Below are 23570 nucleotides of genomic sequence, written 5' to 3'. Positions count from 1 at the left end.
CCTGGATTCTGGGGCATTCTTAATTTTTTCAGGTTTGTGGATTTCCTCGTGCTAGGTGGTGGCAGCCCCGAGTGTCTGGGACCTGTTTCCTGGCTGAGTCCACAGTGGGCATGGCTCACCTGGCTCAGCAGCTCCAGCCTTGCTCACCTCAGGTGGCTCAGGGCTTCCTAAAAGGAGAGCTGAGGTGGTGGGGTACAGAGAACTGACCTCGGCTCCCTCAATGCCCCTGTGGAAACGTAGGCATAGCCCTGGGTGGATCAGAGTGACCCAAACACACGGGCTTCCAGCACCTGTGTGCCAGGGCCAGCCTGTCTGAGCCTCGGCTTCCTCATATGAAGGACAGAAATGTCCCCTGCAAATGTGAGAAAGGGCTCAGCAATGACCCTGTGCATGGGTGTGCATGGGTGTGCATGGGTGTACTTGTATTATATGTGTGTGTGCATTGTCAACCTAAAATAATCAAGAGAATCAGAATATAGTCTAAAGAGAGTTTATTCAAGCACAAGGTTGAGGACTGCAGCCAGGGAGACACTTCCAAGTTGCCTCAGGGAATGTCTGGAGAACAAAAGAGAGGCTCCAGTGTTTAAAGAAAGGATGAATCAGGAGAGGGGGTGGTGACCGTTGTTCATCAGGAACTCTCATTGGTTCACAGAAATAACACTGGTTAGTGATTGGCCAGTCACTGTTGAACTACAGGGAATGTGGCATTTTAGGGTTACTTGGCATCTGTTAGTCTAGAGCCTGCATAGCAAGTGGTTTCAGGAGGGACCCATTTTGCTCGATGGGGAGTGACACGTGACTGTGTTGCATTCCGGCGCCTCTCGACGCCTGATTATATAAAGGGGCTGGCATTCCTCAGATAAAGGTCTTTTTATTTTTCAGCATACATGTGCACACATGTGTATGTATGTGCACATGTGCGCTTGTATATGCATGTGTGCACCTTGCCTTGAAGGCCAGGCAGTGGCCACACCAGCCCAGGAGGGTTGCTGCTGGTAAAGCCTTTGGTCGCAGAGGGGCTCTGCCCAGCTACACTTCCCAAAGTGGCTCCTCCCTCTCCTGCCCCTCTATCCAGCTTTGTTTGTCTGTTCTCATTACCTCTTTTATTTTAAAACAACACATACTCTGTAAAAAGTCCCTGCAACTGGGCCGGGTACAGTGGTTCATGCCTGTAATCCCAGCACTTTGGGAGGCCGAGACGGGTGGATCACGAGGTCAGGAGATCGAGACTATCCTGGCTAACACAGTGAAACCCCGTCTCTACTAAAAATACAAAAAAAAAAAAAAAAAAAAAAATTAGCCAGGCATGGTGGCAGGCGCCTGTAGTCCCAGCTACTCGGGAGGTTGAGGCAGGAGAATGGCATGAACCCGGGAGGCGGAGCTTGCAGTGAGCCGAGATCGCACCACTGCACTCCAGCCTGAGCGACAGAACAAGACTCTGTCTCAAAAAAAAAAAAAAAAAAGTCCCTGCAACAGAATAGAAGGAAGTGAAGTGACAATTAGGGGCTCCTCAACCCAGGTTGCCCCCACCAAGAGCACCCTAAAAGCATCACTTTTAATTTGATTACCTTTGTAAAGACCCTGTCTCCAAACATGTCTTCATTTTGAGGTCCTGGGGGCTAGGACTTCAGTGTGTGAACTGGGGGGACCGACAGGATCCATAACACAGGTGTTGGCAATGCAGAGTTGCAAACGCAAAGCTGGAGGTGAGTGTCCTTCATTTGTTTTGGTTCTTCTGCTCTTGGACAAAAGCCCTTCCAAGACGGGAGTGATTTAAGGGCCTCCGATAAGCACAGTGCACCTCTCTCCTCTGGACAGGATGTCCGGGGGCCGGGCTGCTTGAGCCTCCCAGGCTGCAACCACACACCTCCTCACCTCTCCTCATGATCCATCCTCCCTTCTGTGGTAAGGAAAATGATGCTCAGGAATGTCTGAAATTCACCAAGTTTGTACAGTTCAAAGGCGATAAGGGTGTGATTTTTCTTTTCCTTTTTTTTCTTTGTTTTGAGACAGAGTCTGGCTCTGTCCCCCAGGCTGGAGTGCAGTGGCGAGATCTCTGTTCATTGCAACCTCCACCTCCCGGGTTCAAGTGATTCTCCTGCCTCAACCTTTTCGAGTAGCTGGGATTACAGGAGCCCCCGACCATACCTGGCTAGGGTGACATTTTCTTGATCAGCCCTGTGAGGTATACTTGGCATACCATTGATGCATATGTTTAAAGTGTACAGTTGGATAAACTTTGACATGGGGTATGCTTGTGAAATTATCACCACAATCAAGGTAATGAGTATGTGTGCAACATCCCTCAAAGCTCTTGTGCTCCTTTGTAAGCACCCTCCACCCCACCAGCCCCCTCCCCATTCACCCCCCTCCCCCACGCCAATCCCATAGCCCCTCCCCTTCCTTCCAGGCACCCAGTGACCTGCTTCCTAGCACCATAGGCTACTTTGCACTTCCTAGAATTCCGTAGTAATGAGAAAACACTGTAGGTCTTCTTTGGCTCCTTTTGTTCAGCATAATTATTTCTAGATTCATCTGCGTTCTACTCTCTTTTTAAAACTGGTCTAAAAGATCTGGCTGGACGTAGTGGCTCATGCCTGTAATCCCAGCACTTGGGGAGGCTGAGGTGGGAGGATCACTAGAGGTCAGGAGTTCGATACCAGCCTGGCCAACATGGTGAAAACCTATCTCTACTAAAAAAAAATACAAAAATTAGCCAAGCGTGGTGGTGGGTGCCTGTAATCCCAGCTACTCAGGAGGCTGAGGTGGGAGAATCACTTGAACGCAGCCCAGGAGGCGGAGGTTGCAGTGAACATAGATTGTGCCGCTGAATTCTAGCCTGGGCGACAGAGTGAGACTCCATCTCAAAAAAAAAAAAAAAAGGTCTGAAAGATCATTAGATGTAGGTTTAGAATTAGCATCATTATTTTCCTGAAATGTTTGTAGAATTCACCAGTGAAGATCTCTGCGCCTGAAGTTCTCTATGTGGGAAAAGTTTTAACTACAAGGATTTTTTGTGCTTACTTTATACTGAGCTTCTTAGATGTGTAGATTTATAGCTTCAAATCTAGAAAACTTGTCATTATTTCCTCAAATACTTTTTCTGTCCACCCCTTTTTGAGACTCCAATTACACATGTATTACACTACTTGAAGTTTTCCCACATTTCGCTGTTGCTCAGTTTTCTCTGTGTGTGTGTGTTTCATTTTGGATAGTTTCTGTTCTTGTCTCTTCAAATTCACTAATTTTTCTTCTACAATGTTGAATTGGTTGTTAATTCCTTCCAGTGTGTTTTTGGTCTCACACTTTGTAGTTTTCATCTCTGGAAGTTTAATGTGGGCCTTCTTACATCCTCCATGTCTCTACTGGATTTTAGAACATAGTAGGACACAGACATGATAGCAGTTCTGAATGTCCCTTTTTGCTGATTCTAACATCTGTGTTAGTTATGTGTTTATATTGAATTTTTTCTCTTCATTTTTGTATAGTCCCTTTTATGCCTGGTAATTTTTTTTTTTTTTTTTTTTTTTTTGGAGACAGAGTCTTGCTCTGTCGCCCAGGCTGGAGTGCAGTTGCACAATCTCAGCTCACCGCAACATCCGCCTCCTGGGTTCAAGCAATTCTCCTGCCTCAGCCTCCTGAGCAGCTGGGATTATAGGCACGCACTACCATGCCTGGCTGATTTTTGTATTTTTAGTAGAGATGGGGTTTCTCCATGTTGGCCAGGCTGGTCTCGAACTCCCGACCTCAAGTGATCCATCTGCCTTGGCCTCCCAAAGTTCTGGGATTACAGGTGTGAGTCATTGCGCCCGGTCTATGCCTGGTGATTTTTGATTAGATGCCAGACTATGGGAATTTTACCTTGCCGTGCACTACATATTTTTGTAGTTCTATATTTTTTAGCTTTGTTCAGGGATGCAGTTGTGTAAACATGTGGACTTCCTGTTAAGGTTTGTTAGTATTTGCTAGGTGGGACCAGAGCAGTGATCACTGCAGGGCTAATTATCCATCATTCCTGAAGCAAGACCCTCTGAGTATTCAACGCAATGCCCCGTGAACTGTGGGGTTTTTCGGGCTGGCTGGTGGGCACAGGCGTGTTCCTGCCCTGTGAAAGCTCCCTGTGGTCCTTGCAGGCAGTTCTTACTGTGGCCTCATGTGCTCTCCCCACTATACACATGCCGAACGGTCCTTGAGGGGTCCCTCTGAGATCTCCGAGCTCTCTCTCTGTGTGCAGTTCTCTCCTCTTCAGGGCTCCATGCTGTGGACTCTGGCCACCTTAGTCTTCTGGGCCTCCCAGTTTTGTCTTCTCAACTCAGAGAGTCCACTGGGCCCCATAGGGCTCCCCTTCCCTGATCCATGGTCCAGAAATGGTCTCTGGGCAGTGAGCTGGGACAATAGGAGGGCTCACCTCATTCATTCCCGTCTCTCAGGGACCACGGTGTTTTATTGCTTTGTGTAGAGCCTCGCAAACCTCTTTCGTAGGTTTTGTCCATGTTTGTTGTTGTTGTTCCAGGCGAGAGTAAATCTGGTTTCTATTACTCCATCCTGACCAGAACCCTAATTCCCCTGAGATGGGGTTGAACCAGGCTCTGTCTTGCCAGACAGCTACCTTTGAACACACTGAGGCTGAGCGCAGCTCACATTCCATCCGGTGTATTTTTATTGCTGTGCCACGTTTGACCTCTGGAAACCTGAGTTTATCTCTTGTGCTATGAGAAGAATGCGGCAAAACATGTATTTTCTGTTCAGAAATCTTAATATTGCCCCCCATTGAATTCGTTAGGAATGTGGCAGTAGCCAATCATAAATGCCCACCTGAGTGATTCTGGAGTCATTTAAAGAAACATCCACTCAAAAGTGGTTGTGCCCCAAGACAGCGAGCACTCAGGAGCCTGTGCGGGGTGGAGTGCTCCACCGTGGAGCTGGTTGGCATCCACAGCCACTGGGACGCTGCCAGAGCCCAGGCCTGCGTCACACCCTGCCCAGAGGCACACCTGCCTGCTCAAGGCAGCCAGGGCTGGCTCACGGTGTGCCTGTCTTGTGAAGCCTGTTTCTTCACTGCCTCTTCTTTATTCTGCTTTGTAAGTGAGGCAGGAGCATGTAAAGCTGCTGGCAGAGGAATATCTAAGTGTGAGTGTGAGTGTGCGTGTGTGAGTGTGAACCAGCCCATCGGTGTGAGTGTTTGAGGGAGCCTCTCTGTGTGTGCCTGGGGGAGGGTGTGAGGTGTGGGCTGGGGAGGGGCCTGGCGATGCCCACCGGCTCGCCTCACACTGGACAGTGCCTGCACCTTCAAGGTGACCCTTCCCCTGGGCCGCAGGATGCTACATGGCCAGGGACAAGCTCAGCCCTGACCCCAGAGTTTCCAGCTGAGCAAGACACTGCCCACCCCACAGTGAATGGCTGCTGGTGCAGGCGCCACCCTTTTGGAGGTGTTGTGTGCCAGCCTGGGGGCTGAGGATATGGCTGTGCAGACTGCCATGCCCCAATCCTGGGATCCACTCTGCTGGTCAGTGGCATAGAGCTTCCCTCCTCCACACCCCCCTAGAGCCGGGCCTCTGGCTGCTCCAAATGCCAGTTGGAGAAGGTGGTTTTCTTTCTCTTCTCATGTCTTTTCAGTACCTCCTAAATGGCTCTACTTTGAACCTGCTGGGCAGGGAAAAGATTTTCAAGGAAACCATCTACTGTGTGCGAGCCCCTGCCGGCCAATCCCAGACCCCAGCGCGGAGCGAGGCGCCTGTGCCTGCCAACCCTCAGCACCCTCCTCGGAGAGGCTGGTGGCATCAGGTATGGGGATATGTGACCGCTGCTTGCAGCCCCTAGGCTCCTCGGCAGCTGCGTCTTGGGTTCAAGAGGATGATTTTGAGGGATGACAGTTTCCCTCTAGGCCCATCTCACTTTTGCTTCTCCTCAGAGGCGCCCGGTGAATTCTCTGTGCACTTAGAATTGACACTTGAATTTGGTCCATGAGAGGTGTGGTGGGCCAGTGGGAGGTGGCTCCAGTGCATAGGAGGGAGGAAGAGTTTTGGGGCAAAGACCTTGGTCCACATCCTCTGGTGAGACCCACCTCCTGCCCCAGCCCTCCCCGGAGGGAGATAGTAGAGACAGCTGGGCCCTTGGACCCCTGGGGGCTGTTTTCTGACCTGTCCAGCAGGCAGTGGTGGGGAGGAGGAAGAGGAGGACACTGGCCTCACATCCTGGGAGTATCAGAGGATTGCGCTGATACTCGGATGCGCTATAAACAGAAGCCACTGTGTTCCTGTTGGTTATGGTCACTACCTTGAGCATCTATTTGAATTTATTGAACAGCAGATGGCTTCACACCACAGGGTTACTTTTTTTTTATGCAGAAGAAACTTAATTTTAAAAGAAAACATTTTCTACTTTCTGTTCTCTAAAAGCCTGTCTGTACAAGACCCAACTGAAGCTGACCAGGGTATTCACACTTCACACACAGCCCCCAGCCCACCTGCTCGAGGCTTTGGGTGGGGGGTAGAGGGTACTGCCTGGGGGCTGCATTTGGGGTTTGCACCTGAGGGGGCTGGTCCATGCCTGGCTAGCACTGACTCTGTCTTGTTTCTCCCCTACAGGAAGCCCCTGGCCAGCCTCCACCTGAGCCCAGTGACCTAAGCTTTAAGGATGGAGTCAGGCAGGGGGTCCTCAACCCCTCCAGGACCCATTGCTGCCCTAGGGGTGCCAGATACTGGACCTGGCAGTTCCTCCCTGGGGAAGCTCCAAGTGCTCCCCGTCGGGCCCAGGGCCCACTGTGGGGATCCTGGCAGCCCAGCTGCAGCAGGGGACGGCTCTCTAGACACGGGCCCCACGGGAGAGCAGAGTGGTAGCTTAAAGATCCCCAACCGGGACAGCGGGATCGACAGTCCATCCTCCAGTGTGGCTGGAGAGAACTTCCCCTGTGAGGAGGGCTTGGAGGCTGGCCCAAGCCCCACTGTGCTGGGGGCACACCCAGAGATGACCCTGGACAGCCAGGTCCCGAAGGTCACCCCCCAGGAGGAGGCCGACAGCGACGTGGGTGAGGAACCTGACCCTGAGAACACCCCCCAGAAGGCTGACGAGGACGCCGGCCTGGCCCAGGTAGGCTTCCCCTTCTCTGTCCCCGCTGCAGGCTGCAGGCCTTTCCTTGGGAGGGTTTTGAGATTTTTAGTGGGCGTCACGCCACAGCTTGTTTCCAGGAATGTGGCACATAGGCTCGTGCCGTGTGCAAGGGGAGGTCCTAGGATGCAGTGTGCCCGAGAAAATCCTGTGGGAAGAATCCATGCAGGTCAGGCCAAGCCTACCTGACACCTTGAGCAGTGACCTCAGTTCTGAGCCTCAGTTTCCACAGCTGCGCAGTGGGCACCTCCCGACCCTGGGAAGGTATGGTGGTCAGTCCTGCCGGTGGTGCTGCCAAAGCTGCCCTTTGCGCAGTGCTCACTGCCGACTTTATAAAACTCCTGGGAGGAGACAGTGTGAGTGGGGAAACTGTTTTCCTCAATGGGAAACTGAGGCACAGAGAGCATGGTACCTGGCCGGGGTCATCCATGGGGTGTGGCACAGGCTGGGTGCTCTGTGCTCTTCAGGACACGGTGGGGCAGGACCTGTGAGGCCCGCAGTGCAGTGTGGAGACCAGAGCAGACAGTTCCCACAACACGATGGGGCTGCATTGAGGGAGTTTGTTTGCGTTCTCATTAGCATTTATGGGGCTCTTGGTTCGGTGCTGGGGTCTTGGGGAGATGGAGAGGCGGCAGATGGCCTCAGGCTAAGAGAAACTGTGGGTATGGGGCACAGCATGGGTAAGCTGCCAAGTGACCAGGTCATGGGAGCGTTTTGCGGGTCAGACTTGCTGGCGCCTGCATGGGGACGTTGCTGGCTGACACGGGTACCATCAGGAGGCAGGCTGGGCAGGTGAAGGGAAGCCCGGTGCCTGGACCACTGGGAGCCGGCTTCATGGAGACGAGGCCAGGGCTGTGTTCAATGGAGGCTTTATTATCACTCAGGTGTAGGAAGGATCAGGAGACCACTGCCATTGACAAGATGGTTTGTCATCCTCAGTTTCCAAGAGAAAGGGGCACATCACACCACACCGTGGGGCCACAGGGAAGCCCAGGGTCCGTCAGGAGGCAGAGGGTTCAAGGGGAAACTGTGGGCCTGAGACGGTAATATGGTTTCTGCAGGAAGGAACGGGCAAGGCAGGGTAAGCGGGCTGAGGATTGGTTGGTGTGAATGATTTCACTGGGTTCTGGGGCACAGGGTCTGTCCCTGGCTGTCTGGTACCTGCCCTGGGGTGAGGAGGGCAGGGGCATATTGCCTGGAGTGTGAGGGCCCCATAGAAGGGGGGTGGGTGTGGGCTCTGTGGGGGTTGGTGGGCACTGGAAAGGCGAGTTTGCAGGGCAAGCCTGAGCCTTTACTCTCTCTAGAATTGGCTACCCTGGGAGGGGCAGTCCCTCTAGGGTCAGAAAGGTCCAGATGTCAGCACATCAGAACACAGACAACAGAAGGCCTGGTGAGTCCTGGCCACGCCACCCACAGCTCCAGGGGTGTCCCGAGCGGGCTGTCCAGTCTCCTGAGTGCCGGGGACAGTGCAGACCCCAGGCCCAGCCCCTCAGGTTCTGGGGGGTGCACAGGGCCAGGCTTGTGCGGGGAAGGCCCAGGTCCTGGTGTCTGCAATAGGAAATTTCCAGCGCTTGCTCCAGTGCTTCTGTCGCTGATGGGAACGAGTTTGTCTCCTCCCTTGTGGGATGCCTTGACAGAGGGCAGTCTGTCACACACCGGCTGGTCCTCAGGGCGAGGCACCACACAGGATCTTTGGGACCCGGAGTCTTCTCTACCCCACCCTGAGGAAGAACAGGGGTCTGATGTTGTGGGTGATGTAGGGGAACACACGCCAAGCCAGTGAGCCAGGCTCTGTGCTGTGAAGAATTAGCCAGAAGCAACCTAGAACGTGATACAGGAAAGGCATTGGGGAAAGGTTAAGGATGCTTCAGCAGCACACTTCTTGTTCCCGAAATCACCCAGCTCTTGGGGAACGTGGGGTTGCCTGGGTCAGGCATGAACCTGCCACTCACCTGGAGACAGCAGGAGCGCTGGGTCTGGAGCCACACAGCAGGGCAGGCAGGGCTGGGCTGGCATCCCTAAACCAACAGGGGGGTTTGGCCCCTTCCAACTCTCTCAGGAACACTGTTTCAGGAGGACTCTCCACCCAGCCCACCCTGGCCTTCATGTTTTTTTGTTTGTTTGTTTTTGAGACAGAGTTTTGCTCTGTTGCCCAGGCTGGAGTGCAGTGGCATGATCTTGGCTCACTGCAACCTCTGCCTCCTGGGTTCAACCAATTCTCTGCCTCAGCTTCCCGAGTAGCTGGGATTACAGGCGCCTACCACCATGCCTGGCTAATTTTTTGTATTTTTAGTAGAGACAGGGTTTCACCATCTTGGCCAGGTTAATCTTGAACTCCTGACCTCATGATCCATCCGTCTTGGCCTCCCAAAGTGCTGGGATTACAGGCTTGAGCCACTGCGCCCAGCCTGCCTTCGTGTTTTTAAAAGGAGTTTCTTTCAAGGTTAGGTAAAATAAGGGAGGCTCAATTAGACTTAAACGTTTAACATCTTGCATTCCTGTCCTTGGTACATGGTGGGGTGAGGCCTCATGAGTGTTGGGGACACCGCTAGCTTGTCTGTCCTTTCAGCATTGTTCATGGGGAAACTGGAGAGTGGGGGCTTTTTTGGCTCAGAACTCTGAAGCACAGAGGGGTTGAGTTATGAGTATGGGGTCAAGATGTTCCAGGCTAAGCACTCATCTCTCCCTGGTTTCCCCTTAGGCCTGTCCCTGTGAAGGCATCCCCTGGGCAACCCACTTTGCTCACCAGAACCTGGGAGGTCTCCATGCCCTGCTGCAGTGTTCCCCACCCCCGCACCTCCCGCTCTGAGGCTGGATCCCTCAGTCCCTCAGGAACTGTGCTCTCCTCTCTATTCCCATAGCCCCATCCCACCTGGCAACCCCCTGGCAGCAACCCCTCACCTCCACGCAGCTATCAGAAAACTCCCCTCTTCTTCCCATTGCCTGGGCACTGAGGCCTGATTTGAAGGCCCCAGGCTGGCGCACACGCCGCCCCAGGCTGGTACAGATGCCTCCCCAGCCTCATCCCACCACCAGCCACAGAAAGGGCCTCTTTCTTTGCTAGGGACTCAGATCCGTACCACCTGCCCAGGGGCCTGCAGGAAATCTGCCTGTGGGATTCTGGATCGCCCTGCCCGTGGGTGTCACCCTGGCTAGTTGCCTTGTGCAATCTCCCCACTAACCTGCAGCTGCTTGAAAGGGACTCACATGGCCTCTGCCCCGAGGTGTGGGTCACAAGGACTCAGGACCCAGTCTGTAAATGAACACGAGTAAGCCAACCCCAGATTGTCGAATAAGGTGAAAAACGCAAATCCAAGACGAAAGCATTTTTTCACAGATAGGTTTGAGCAGGGTTCATTATTGGAGGTCTGGCCCCAGGTGTAGGGGAATGTGGCTCCATCTGGAGACCAGAGGCTGCCTCAGGATGCAAACTTCTTGTGCCTTCTCTGTAGAAGGCATTTGACAGACCAAGCGCAAGGAGGCCACTCAGCGACCAAGGGAAAGGGGCTGGAGCACCCAGAGGCCAGGCTGCAGAGGGGCCGCAGCCAGCAGCCAGCAGTCAGCAGGGCCCCTGGCTGCGCCCCTGGGATACTCCTTTTTCTTTTTCTTTCCTTTCCCCTTTCCCCATGCTTTAGCTTAAGCAGCCTGGTGTGCTAAAATTATAACACAGGAGGCTGTAGGGAAGGCTGAAGCTCAGTGATAGATTGTCATTTAACCCTGTAAACTAAAAATAAAATCCTATGCCCCCCACCAACTGAGCAAACCCCCTCATGGCCAAGGGGACCCCAGAAAAACCTTAAAAACTTCAGTTCCCAGCTGTGATGGGATGGGAGGTCAGACACACCTGGTTCTACTTCCTTCCTTTTGTAGTTTACACACAACTGAGCAGCATTAATCTTAAAACAGAGATCAGAAGACTGACAGAATAGACTCCGTGGCAATAAGATACCAAATTGTAAACAGGACCTGGCAAGTGTACACACCATACACTTAAAGAATAAACTATATTCTGGCCGGGTGCAGTGGCTCACGCCTGTAATCCCAGCACTTTGGGAGGCCGAGGCGGGTAGATCACCTGAGGTCGGGAGTTTGACACCAGCCTGACCTACATGGAGAAAACCCGTCTCTGCTAAAAATACAAAATTAGCCGGGTATAGTGGTGCATGCCCGTAATCTCAGCTACTTGGGCGGCTGAGGCAGGAGAATAGCTTGAACACAAGAGGCAGAGGTTGCGGTGAGCCAATATCGCGCCATTCATGCCAGCCTGGGCAACAAGAACGAAACTCCGTCTCAAAAAAAAAAAAAAAAAAAAGAATAAACTATATTCTGATAGCCACAAGGAATTTTCTTTTTCTTTAGCAGCTAAACAGGCAATAAGCAATATTAAAACAACTGTAGCTCCACCAGATGCTGACTGACCCCCCCCAACGCCCACCCCTCACCCCACCCCCATTCCAGCAGTCATAACTGCAGCCTTAATTGGACAAAAGACTGTTCAGTAACTTTCTTTCAATAAGATCACTGACTATGTATGGACTAAGCTCCTGGCCAGTTTCCATTATGTCCTTCCCTATATTTCCATCCATTCACTCCATTATTTATAAATTCCTTCCCCCACTCCCCCTCCCTCCCCTCTCCCCTCCCCTCCTCTCCCCTCCCTCCTCTCCCCTCCCCTGCCCTCCCCTTCCCTTCCCTTGAGACAGAATCTCACCCTTCCTTTCCTTGAGATGAAATCTCATTATATTGCCCAGGCTCATCTCAAACTCCTGGCCTCAAGTGATCCTTCTGCCTTGGCTTCCCAAAATATCAGGATTACAGCTGCAGGCCACCATGCCCAGCACCAGCTGATTTTTTTGTGTTCATTTTGTATCCTGTAACCTTACTTAATTGGTCCATTAGTCCTACCAGTTTTTAATGGAATCTTAAGGATTTTCTACTATAAAATCATGTCATCTGTGAACAGAAGTAATTGTACTTCTTCCTTTGCAATTTGGATGACTTTTCTTCCTTTTCCTTTCCTAATTGCTCTGGCTAGGACTTCCCATACTATATTGAATAGAAGTGGTGAGAGTGGGCATCTTTGTCTTATTTCTAATCTTAGAGGAAAAGCTTTTAGTTTTTCACCATTGAATATGATGTTAGCTGTGGGCTTCTCATACATGGGCTTTATTATATTGAGGTAGTTTCATTCTGTTCCTGGTTTGTTGAGTGTTTTTATCATGAGAGCATGTTGAATCCTTTCAAATGCTTTTTCTGCATCAGTTGAGATGACCATGTGGCTTTTGTCCTTCATTCTCTTAATGTGGTGTATTACATTCATTGATTTTTGTTATGTTGAACCAGAGTTGCATTCCAGGAATAAACTTGGTCATGGTAATTAATCCTTTCAATGTACTGTTGAATTTCATTTCTTAGTATTTTGTTGAGGACTTTTGCATCAATATTCATCAGGGATCTTGGCCCGTAGTTTTATTTTCCTGTATTGTCTTTGTATGGCTTTGGTATCAGGATAATGCTGGCCTTACTGAATGAGCTTGGAAGTATGCCTTCCTCTTCAATTTTTTTGGAAGAATTTCAGGAGGATTGGTTTTATTTCTTTTTGAAATGTTTATAGAATCCATCAGTGAAGCCATCTGGTCCTGGACGTTTGTTTGTCTGGAGGTTCTTTATTACTAATCCAATCTGCATACTCATTATTGCTCTTTCAGATTTTCTATTTCTTCATGATTCAGTCGTCCTAGGTTGTGTGTTTCTAGGAATTTACCCATTACTGTTCACAGTATTCTCTTACAGTCTTTTTATTTCTGTGGCATCTCTTGTAATGTCCCCTCTTTCATTTTAGTTTAGTTTTCTCTCTCTCTCTTTTATTTTGAGGGAGTCTATTTAAAAATCACAACATTTAGAAAAAAATCTATGCATTTAGACAGTAGAATAGATTTTTTTTTTTTTTTTTTTTTTTTTTAGGTGGAGTCTCACTCACTCTGCTGCCCAGGGTAGAGTATAGTGGTGCGATCTCAGCTAACTGCAACCTCCACCTCCTGGGTTCAAGCAATTCTCCTGCCCCAGCCTCCTGAGTAGCTGAGATTACAGGTGTGTGCCACCACACCCAGCTAATTTTTGTATTTTTAGTAGAGATGAAGTTTCACCATTTCGGCCAGGGTTATCTCAAATTCCTGGCCTCAGGTGATCCACCTGCCTCAGCCTCCCAAGTGCTGGGATTACAGATGTGAGCCACCATTCCCAGCCTTCTTTTTCTTAGTTAACCTAGCTAAATGTTTGTCAATTTTTTTGCTCTTTTCAAAAAACCAACTTTTCATGTTGTTGGTTTTCCTATTGTCTTTCTATTCTCTATTGCAGATACCTGTATGTATATAGATATCTCTTTATGTCTGATCTTTATTACTTCCTTCCTCCTGCTATCTTCAGTTTCAGTTTACTCTTCTTTTTTGAGTTTCTTGATGTGTAGAGTTAGGTTGTCGATTCAAGGTTTTTCTTTTTTAAAAAATGTACATATTTATAGCTGTAAAATTTCCTCTTAGCACTGCTTTTACTGCATTCCATAGGTATGTTATTATTTCATTTTTTTCTTTTATCCATTGGTTATTTACGAATGTGTTGTTTAGGCCAGGTGCAGTGGCTCACTCCTGTAATTCCAGCACTTTGGGAGGCTGAGGCAGGTGGAGGGCCTGAGGTCAGGAGTTTGAGACCAGCCTGGCCAACATGGTGAAACCCTGTCTCTACTAAAAATACAAAAATTAGCCAGGCGTGGTAGTGGGCACCTGTAATCTCAGTTGCCCGAGAGTCAGAGGCAGAATTGCTTGAACTGGGGAAGTGGAGGTTGTAGTGAGCCTAGATCCCGCCACCGTACCTGGGTGCCAGAGCAAGACTCCATCTCAAAAGAAAAAAAAGAAAAAAAAAGTGTTGTTTAATTTGCACATGTCTGTGGATTTTCATTGTGTTATTGAATTCTAGTTTCCTTCCATTGTGATTGAAAAAGATAGTTTGGGCCAGGCACGGTGGCTCACGCCTGTAATCCCAGCACTTTGGGAGGCTGGTGGGCAGATCCACAAAGGTCAGGAGGTCGGGACCATCACAAGCACATGGTGAAACGCCGTCTCTACTAAAAATACAAAAAATTAGCCAGGCATGGTGGCGCACACTTGTAGTCCCAGCTACTCGGGAGGCTGAGGCAGGAGAATGGCATGAACCTGGGAGGCGGAGCTTGCAGTGGGCTGAGATTGTGCCACTGCACTCCAGCCTGGGTAACAGAGCAAAACTCCATCTCAAAAAAAAAAAAAAAAAGAAAGAAAGAAAAAGATAGTTTGTGTAATTTTAGTCTTTGTGTGTTTGTTGAGACTTGTTTTATGTCTACTGTGATCTATCCTGGATAATGTTTCAGGTACACTTGAGAAGAACGTATATCGTGCTGTTTTTGGCACTGTGTTCTGTAATTGTTTGGGTCAACTGGCTGTAGAGTTGTTCAAGTTCTCTATTTCCTTATTGATCTTCTGTCTGTTTATTCTATTGGTTTATTGAAAGTGGGATATTAAAGTCTCCTAATATTATTTTGCTGCTATTTCTTCCTTCAATTCTACCAAAGTTTCCTTCATATATTTAGGAGCTCTGAGGTTTGGTGCATGAATATTTATCACTGTTACATCTTTTTGGTGACTTGACCTTTTTATCACTATATAATGTCCTTCTTTGCTTCTTGTAACAGTTATTTTTTTTCCACTTGGCAGCAGTGATTCTTTTTTTAAAGTGCCAGATACTTGCTGTACATATGCCTGAGTTACATAGTGATGTTTTGATACATATAATATATAGTTATTAGATCATGGCAATTAACATAGCCATTATTTCAAACATTTATCATTTCTTTGTGTTGGGAACATTCAATACCCTCCTTCTAGCTATTGAAACTATATACTCTACGATTGTTAACTATCGTCCTCCTACAGTGTCATAGAACACTGGAAATTACTCCTTTTATCTATCTGCGATTTTATATCCTTTAACAAATCTCTCCCTATCCCTCTCTTTCTCCTACCCTTCCTAGTCTCTAGTATGCTCTGCTGTACTTTTTACTTCTGGGAGATCAACTTTTTTTTAGCTTCCACGTATGAGTGAGAATACGTGGTGTTTAACTTTCTGTTCCTGGCTTATTTTGCTTGACTAAATGTCCTCTAATTCCATCCATGTTGCCACAAATGACAGGATTTCATATTTTTATGACTCAGTAGTATGACATTGTCTATATATACCACATTTTCCTTATCCACTCATCTGTTGTTGGACACCCAGGTTGATTCCATATCTTGACTGCTGTGAATAGTGCTGGAATAAATAAACATGGAGGTGCAGCTGTCCCTTCAATATACTGAGTTCCCTTCCTTTGGATAAATGTCCAGTAGTGCGATTGCTGGATCATATGGTAGTTCTATGGTTTTTCTTTTAAAAAATTTTAGTTTTTTAATGTATTCATTCTTTTTTTCCTTCGTTTCTTTTCTTTTTTTTTTGAGACAGAGTCTTGCTCTGTCACCCAGGCTAGAGTGCAGTGGCAAGATCACTGTTCATGCAGTTAGCTCCTGTTCTGCTTGATATTCACGAACATTTCAGCTCTCCATAAGAGTCCTGAAAGTTTTTCCTCTATTCTAATATCATAATCTCCAAAGTTATCAGAAACCTGCATTTAGGAGCACCTGTTAGAGTCCTATAGCTGACTATAAAAACCACCTTTTGGCCAGGCACGGTGACTCATGCCTGTAATCCTAGCAATTTGGGAGGGTAAGGCAAATGGATCACCTGAGGTCAGGAGTTCAAGACCAGCCTGGCTGACATGGCCAAATCCTGTCTCTACTAAAAATACAAAAATTAGCTGGGCATGGTGGTGCTTGCCTGTAATCCCTGCTACTTGGGAGACTGAGGCAGGAGAATTGCTTGAACCTGGGAGGCAGGTTGCAGTGAGCCAAGATCGTGCCACTGCACTCCAACCTGGGCAACAGAGTGAGACTGTCTTTAAAAAAAAAAAAAAACCAAAAAACTCACCTTTTAAAGAGGATTAAAACAAGCCAACAATTGTCTGTGGATGACAAAAAATCTTATGGTGCCACAGTCAAAGACACAATCAAAAAAGACATTTGTTATCTCTGTGGCACACTAATTTTAACATAACAATTATTATTAGTGATAACATACTAAATTATATCATAATTATAGAAGTTTTGCATAATTTTGGAACATGTACCAATAACACATTTATAAGGAGCAGAATAATGCTGTAATAAAATTCTGTTGTGCTTTTATTCCAATGTTCAATTTATGGAAAAACTGAATACTCCTTTAACTCTAGCCAATATGGTCACATACAGAATTTCTTTTACAAGATTAATTTTAACAAACCTTCCACAACTTGCTTTAACCTTTGTCTTTATCATATATAATTTAAAACCATCCTTTAACCCTCTAAACTAGGCAAAAATATCCATATTTCCATGCCTTCTTATAATCTTTTACCAAAATCACATTCTGCTTTTCCCACACACCTTACATGTAAACTGTGTTTCCAGTAGTGTCAAGTACACATTACACTGTTAACTCTTAGCAACTTTTACGTTTGGTGAAAAACCTGGTAAGTAAGCAATTCTAATTATGCACTAGGTTTGGAGCCTAGGACACCCAACAGAAATGCAGATGAGGTTTGACTCTTTCCAGCATGGATATGGGGATACGGTTAACTCTGTATGTCCCCAGGCCTTACCTAGCTATAAAGCAGGCAAGTTGTACAGTTAAGAGTCATGATCACAGTTTATAAAGCGTTTTACAATTTGCACTGACCATCTACAGCATGCTTGGACTTTCTGACTTGACCTAAATATCCCTCTTTTAAACAACCAGTTATTTTACTTTGGGACAAGAATTTACCATACAAAATCCTTTTCATACAAAATCACTTTTCTTTATAAACTTCCTTACCAACAATACCTTTACCTTTATAACCTTTGAATTAGACAAAGTAATTTCTTTCCGTTAGGAAGTTATGGTTTGTACTACATGTTGCTGTATCAGTCCTGTGAAGCAGGGAGCAGACAAAGAGGTTATCTACATACTGTAGAAGGTATCCCCCTTTGAGAGATGCCTTGGTTAGATTTTTGCTAGGGTTTGTCCAAATAAGTGTGGGCTATTTCTAAATCCCTGAGGTTGGACTGTCCAGGTTAAGGTTATTGGTTAAAGATTTAGGTAGCTTTCCTGGGAGACATAGAGCTATTAGAGAGAAAGATGAATTCAGAGGTCAGGTAAATATTAAGCAAGCACCCATCTAAGAAAGTATATATTTGCCCCAAAGAGGTGTAGGGTATTTAGACACTAGCAGGGACTGGTGTGAAAGTGGTAATTGGTCTCTTAAATAATATAAAGAGGTGTGAATCTTTTTTTTTTTTTTTTGGAAGGAGGGAGTGCTATTTGCCCACATTACCTGACTGCATCTGGAGAAGAATTGCTCAGAAGAGATTAGCACAGAGTAGGCAGCTCTTGAACCCAAAAGGGAAATTTATAATTTTATTTGCTGCCTCCAGAGTCACCCTTGGCTTTGCCCTGTTAGTGCCAATGTCTGATTTGAAAGCCAGCTGGAGCAGAGAGCTCTCTAGCTCAAGGCCATCAGGGGCTGGGATTCTGTCCTGGGACCCCTTCAGCCTTTGAAGCAGTCCCATTTCCAGTGGCCAAGCTTTTAGCAGAGGGGGCAAACCATGTGAAGTTTCCTCCCGTTTGTCCCACTAGGGCAGTTTGCCTTCCAGTGGCCTGGCTTCCCACTCCAATGGCAGTTACCTGGAGGAGTGTCCTTAGGGCAACCTGGAGGAGGCTGGTGGGCTTGCAGAGCAGTCAGTAGTTAAGCCTGCCTCTGGTCCCTGCATTTTTCCTTTTCCTTAGCCCTGTCCTCCTTATTCTACTCCCAGTTATAAAAGACTGAGGAGGTGACTTTGAGGATTTCCTGCATAGGGACATTGGGTTCTGAGGCTGACTTTTGTAATTTAGTCCCAGTTAATTTTGAGGAAAACAGTATTACAAAGAAAACCTAGTTTTTCTATTTTTGTTTGTTTTGTGACAGAGTTTTGCTCTTATTGCCCAGGCTGGAGTGCAGTGGCACAATCTCAGCTCACTGTAATCTACCTCCTGAGTCCAAGTGATTCTCCTGCCTCAGCCTCCCAAGTATCTGGGATTACGGGTGCCTGCCACCATGCCTGGCTAATTTTTTGTATTTGGTAGAAACAGGGTTTCACCATGTTGGTCAGGCTGGTCTCAAACTCCTCACCTCAGGTGATCCACCCACCTCGGCCTCCCAAAGTGCTGGGATTACAAGCATGAGCCATGGTGCCTGGACCATTTTTCTGTTTTAAGGTTTGGGGGATCAAACTTTTCCCACTTTTTGGGAATGCATCTGAGGGGTGTGTCCTGTGGTGTGGAGATATGATTACCCATCTGTGAAGACAGAACAGAGGAGAAAAAAGGTAAAAGGTATCCCTTCTTACTTTCCTATTATCCTGAATAGGGCATCCCCCATTCATCCTTAGGGTTCCAGAATGAACTGGTCTTACTGTGTACCCTAAACCTTGGTCCCATTTCATCACATTACCCACTTGAGAACAGAGGAGATACCAGAGTGAACAGCAGGCCCCCTGCTCATCCTTGGGGTTCTGCAATGTCTTACCTTGTACCCCTAACCTTGCCTTCGTCTCTGTTTTAGTGATAATCTATTAGCCTTTATCTCTGTCCTATGGGTCTCTTGTGCCTGTGGCTTTCAGCTGGCCTATATCCTTATCTCCATGACCTTATAGTGACTCTTGCTCGGAGCATTCTGGCAATAAAGTGATGATCTCTTTTCTCAGGGTCCCATTTCTCATGTTCTTCAAGTAGATGAGAAGCCTGTTTTTCAGCTAACTGCCACAAAGGGGCTGACTCCCCTCCCTGCGAACATGACCTTGAAGGTCTTGATGCATGTTGAGAAGGATGTGGAAGTAATTAGAGAAATGGAGGCTACAGGAGGAAGTGGGAGGAGGCGAGAGGAATACTCATGGAAAACCTTCATATGCTCACAAAAATAGCAGCCCTTCCATTTGAGAGGGCGATGTTTATTTTCTCTCCTGACATAAACGAAGAACCTCTGGAGGACTTGGCGCTTGGGGTAAGAACTTGCAATGGCAAAGGAAGAATGTTCCCTCCTCCCAAAAAGTGCTAACTCAAAAAAGCAAGTAGGCAGGGTCCTTAAAGGGCCACAGAGTGAGGCCCTGTGCCCGCAGACAAACTGCTTCAAAAGCCACTGGAAAACTTGGCCCTGGGGCATAACAGGAATGAAAAGCATATGGTAAGTCATAAGGAGCTGGCAGAGCCAGGGTTCCAATTAGTGTCTGTCCCGACCATGTGCCAGTAGTCAGGGGAAGGGTTAGAGGTCATCCGAGCTGGTAGGGTAAAACCAAGTATAAATCTCAGGGCATATCCCCAAGGGAGCCTGTGTCTTTGCTGCCACACAAATGCAGCAAGAGCCACGGGTGCATGAATAACAGGGAGTGTGTGTTTAAGAAGTCAAGTGACATGCAAAGTGAAAACAAAGTGGCAGACTTGCCCCCAAGGCAGACAGTCCAGTGAGTGCACAAGCCATTTCAGAATACACACAGAGAAAACAGGAGAATAGGCAGTATGGGTTTTTGGAAAAGAACCAATTTTAGTTGAAAAAGCAGAGGAGGCCAGGTGCAGTGGCTCATGCCTGTAATCCCAGCACTTTGGGAGGCCAGGGCGAGTGGATCATGAGGTCAGGAGATTGAGACCATCCTGGCTAACACAGTAAAACACCGTCTCTACTAAAAATACAAAAAATTAGCCAAGCGTGGTGATGGGTGCCTGTAGTCCCAGCTACTCGGGAGGCTGAGGCAAAAGAATGGTGTGAACCCAGGAGGCGGAGCTTGCAATGAGCCGAGATAGTGCCACTGTAGTCCAGCCTGGACGACAGAGCAAGACTCTGTCTCAAAAAAAAAAAAAAAGAAAGAGAAAGCAGAGGAAACAACAGACATTGCATGGTGTTAGGCTTTAGCCCTGCCACTCTCGTGAGCCTCCTGTCTAGGAGGGCCATGGGTGCCTCAGTTCTACTCAGTTCAGACTCCAAGGTCCCTTCTCTCTGACTTGAGAGATTCAAGTGCTCCATTTAACCTTTGACTTAGGGTGATTCTGCACTGGCATGCTTCCAGGGGGTTACATCCCTTCTCCCCTGATTCTTTTGTGTGGTGGGCTGTCTGCATGCCCAGTGGCCCGCCAGCACTTGGGAGGGGCCGTATGCATAGTGTGTTTACTGGAGTTGTGAGCATGCTCACTTGAGGCGTTCTTCCTGTACCAGTCAAGAGTTCCTAGAAGGTCATATACCAATTACACTCCACCATTTCGCCCCTTAGTGCGCATGCATGAGCCCATTTATCCAACTCCTGAGATCTTATCAGGAAGCTGATTACCTGTTTCAAGTTTTTCTATCTATCTGGAGACTGCCTTTCCCTGGTGCTGGCTGCTACCAATTATTATTTTAGAGAGGCTGTTTAGCAACCACCTGACCAATACAGGACTTTTTGCTCCTTAGTTCAGCTAAAATCCGGGTTCTTGTCTCATTACCAGGAAAACTTAGGCATGAGGACACATTGAAGGGTGAGCAGGGCGGATTTATTAGGCAAAAAGAAAGCTCTCAGCAAAGAAAGAGGGGGTCCTGCCAACAGGCTACCACCTCACAGATTGAATACCAGGCCACCACACACTAGTTGAAGAGGCCAGGCTCCTCCTCTGCATGAGGCATGAATTCCTGGTAGCTCCACCCCACTTCCCCAGTGCCTGTGGGCCTCCAGTCCATTGCGGGCATGCCCAGGCAAGACCCTGCGCAGGTTCCCTTACCTACACAAAATTATCTGGCATAGGCCAGGCGCGGTGGCTCACACCTGTAATCCCAGCACTTTGGGAGGCTGAGGCGGGTGGATCACAAGGTCAGGAGATGGAGACCATCCTGGCTAATATGGTGAAACTCCATCTCTAATAAAAACACAAAGAAATTTAGCCAGGCGTGGTGGTGGGCACCTGTAGCCCCAGCTACTCGGGAGGCTGAGGCAGGAGAATGGCGTGAACCCGGGAAGTGGAGCTTGCAGTGAGCCGAGATCGCACCACTGTAGTCCAGCCTGGGCAACAGAGCAAGACTCCGCCTCAAAAAAAAAAAAAAAAATCTGGCATAAACGCTTGTGGGGCAGATTGGAGATTCTCCAGGGACCCTTTCTTATCTGCCTCCTGCATCTATCAAGACCATCACTGATGATGGTCACCCGATATTCCTGGTGTGGTGGGGAGCCTGCTGCCCTGCTCATGTCTGCCTGGCTACCTACCTTACGCTAATGTGCCATGTTGACTTCTGATTAATCATAGTTTCAGGAATGCCTCTAAGATTTCTATCTTATTACTGTTCCTTGTATAAGAGCAAGTATTTATTGTAAATCTTACCCTTAGGTCATGACAACTTTGATGTTATCATAAACACATATTTACCATAAATCCTACTGTTACGCTATGATAAATACAACATTCTTGACTTTCCCCAAGGGGTTGATTTCAGTGTCCTACACATTCCTTCTGAAGCACTGTATACCCTTTCCCTATGGCATATAAGTCCTGGGTTTGGGGGTTGATAGTGTGAGGATCCACCTGTTTTGTGGCCACTCAAGACACATCTTCTGTCTGTAACGTCCCCAATAAATCACGCTCTGCTGAGAAACTACATTAGTCTGCCTTGTTCTTTGGTTTCTCAACTCCTTCAGCATTTGGGGGTCTCTGCATGCACAGCCCTTTCATGAAACATTATCTGCTTCAATTTCTTTCATCGGTGTTTTTTTGTTTTGTTTTGTTTTTGAGATGGAGTCTTGCTCTGTCGCCCAGGCTGGAGTGCAATGGCTCAGTCTAGGCTCACTGCAACCTCTGCCTCCCAGGTTCAAGCAATTCTCCTGCCTCAGCCTCCCGAGTAGCTGGGACTACAAGTGCGTGCCACCACACCCAGATAATTTTTGTATTTTTAGTAGAGACAGGGTTTCACCATGTTGGCCAGGCTGGTCTCAAACCCCTGACCTCTTTTTTTTTTCTTTTTGAGACTGAGTCTCTCTCTGTCACCCAGGCTGGAGTGCAGCATTGCGGTCTCAGCTCACTGCAAGCTCTGCCTCCCGGGTTCACGCCATTCTCCTGCCTCGGCCTCCCGAGTAGCTGGGACTACAGGTGCCCACCACCACGCCCAGCTAATTTTTTTGTATTTTTATAGTACAAACGGGGTTTCACCATGTTAGCCAGGATGGTCTCGATCTCGTGACCTCGTGATCTGCCCGCCTCGGCCTCCCAAAGTGCTGGGATTGAAGGTGTGAGCCACTGCACCCAGCCAACCCCTGACCTCTTGATCTGCCCACCTTGGCCTCCCAAAGTGCTGGAATTACAGGCATGAGCCACCACACCCGGCCTCATCAGTGTTTTTTTAGTTTTCTTTTGTAAACCAAAAAGTATCTGAGACTGGTCTCAATCAATTTAGAAGTTTATTTTGCCAAGGTTGAGGTTATGCTTGGAAGAAATAAACATGGAATCATAGAAAAGCAGTCTGTGGCCTGTGCCTTTCTCCAAAGAGGACTTTGAAGGCTTCAGTATTTAAAGGGGAAAAGTGGGCTGGAGGGGAGAAAGGGAGGGTATGTTAATCCACATGTTGCAAGAGAAAAGAAGCTGGTAGGGGAATAGTCAATTATATATTCATCTGGTGCTCAGTAAATCGGCACTTTACGTAAGATGGGGTAAACATAGGGCAGCCACCTGTGGCGATATTTAACCTTTCAACTATAGCTGTCTGCTTAGGAACAAAAGTAAAGGCAGTTTCTTGCATGACTCAGCTTTCAGCTTAATTTTTTTCTTTTGGCATCATGAATTGGGGTCCTGAGTTTTTGTTTTCCTTTTGCACCTTGTAGAGGGTTTTTTTATCTCCTTCGTGAAATTTATTCCTAGGTATTTATTTTTCAGTTATTGTATATGAGATTGCCCTCTTGATTTCTTTTTCAGCTATTTTTTGTTGTTTGTGTGTAGAAACACTACTGTTGTTCATATATTGATTTTGTGCCGTGCAACTTTATGAAATTTATCAGTTCTAAGAATTTTGTGATAGAGTATAGGTTTTCCTATATATATAAGATCACATCAGCTAGGTGTAGTGGCTCACACCTGTAATCCCAGAACTTTGGGAGGCTGAGATGGGAGGATTGCTTGAGCCAAGGAATTCAAGACCAGCTTGAGCAACATAGTGAGACCTTGTCTATACAAAAAAATAAAAAAGTTAGCTAGGCATGGTGGTGCAGGCAACAAAGTGAGGTCCTGTATCAAAAAACCAAAAAAGATTATATCATCTGCAAACAGGGACAATTTGATTTCCT

General features: G+C 47.6%; 1 protein-coding gene across 6 annotated transcripts in view; it reads left to right on the top strand.

Annotated features, from left to right (window-relative positions):
* The window catches only part of FGD3 (FYVE, RhoGEF and PH domain containing 3), an 86665-nt gene that overhangs the window by 23976 nt on the left and 39119 nt on the right, over positions 1-23570 (top strand). For 5 of the 6 annotated variants that reach the window (XM_031654041.1, XM_021927708.2, XM_009189201.4 and 2 more), the window contains 2 exons: positions 5617-5784; positions 6588-7089. In XM_031654041.1, the coding sequence (XP_031509901.1) occupies positions 6637-7089 (453 nt within the window). In that variant the 5' untranslated portion in view covers positions 5617-5784; positions 6588-6636. Of the gene's footprint in view, positions 1-5616; positions 5785-6398; positions 6434-6587; positions 7090-23570 lie in introns of all 6 variants that reach the window. The other variant, XM_021927707.2, reaches the window with a different exon arrangement.

This window comes from Papio anubis, chromosome 13 (assembly GCF_008728515.1).
Source record: "Papio anubis isolate 15944 chromosome 13, Panubis1.0, whole genome shotgun sequence".
Lineage (NCBI taxonomy): Eukaryota > Metazoa > Chordata > Mammalia > Primates > Cercopithecidae > Papio > Papio anubis.
Note: the sequence above shows the minus strand (reverse complement) of the source record. Positions and strands in the feature narration are given on the sequence as shown.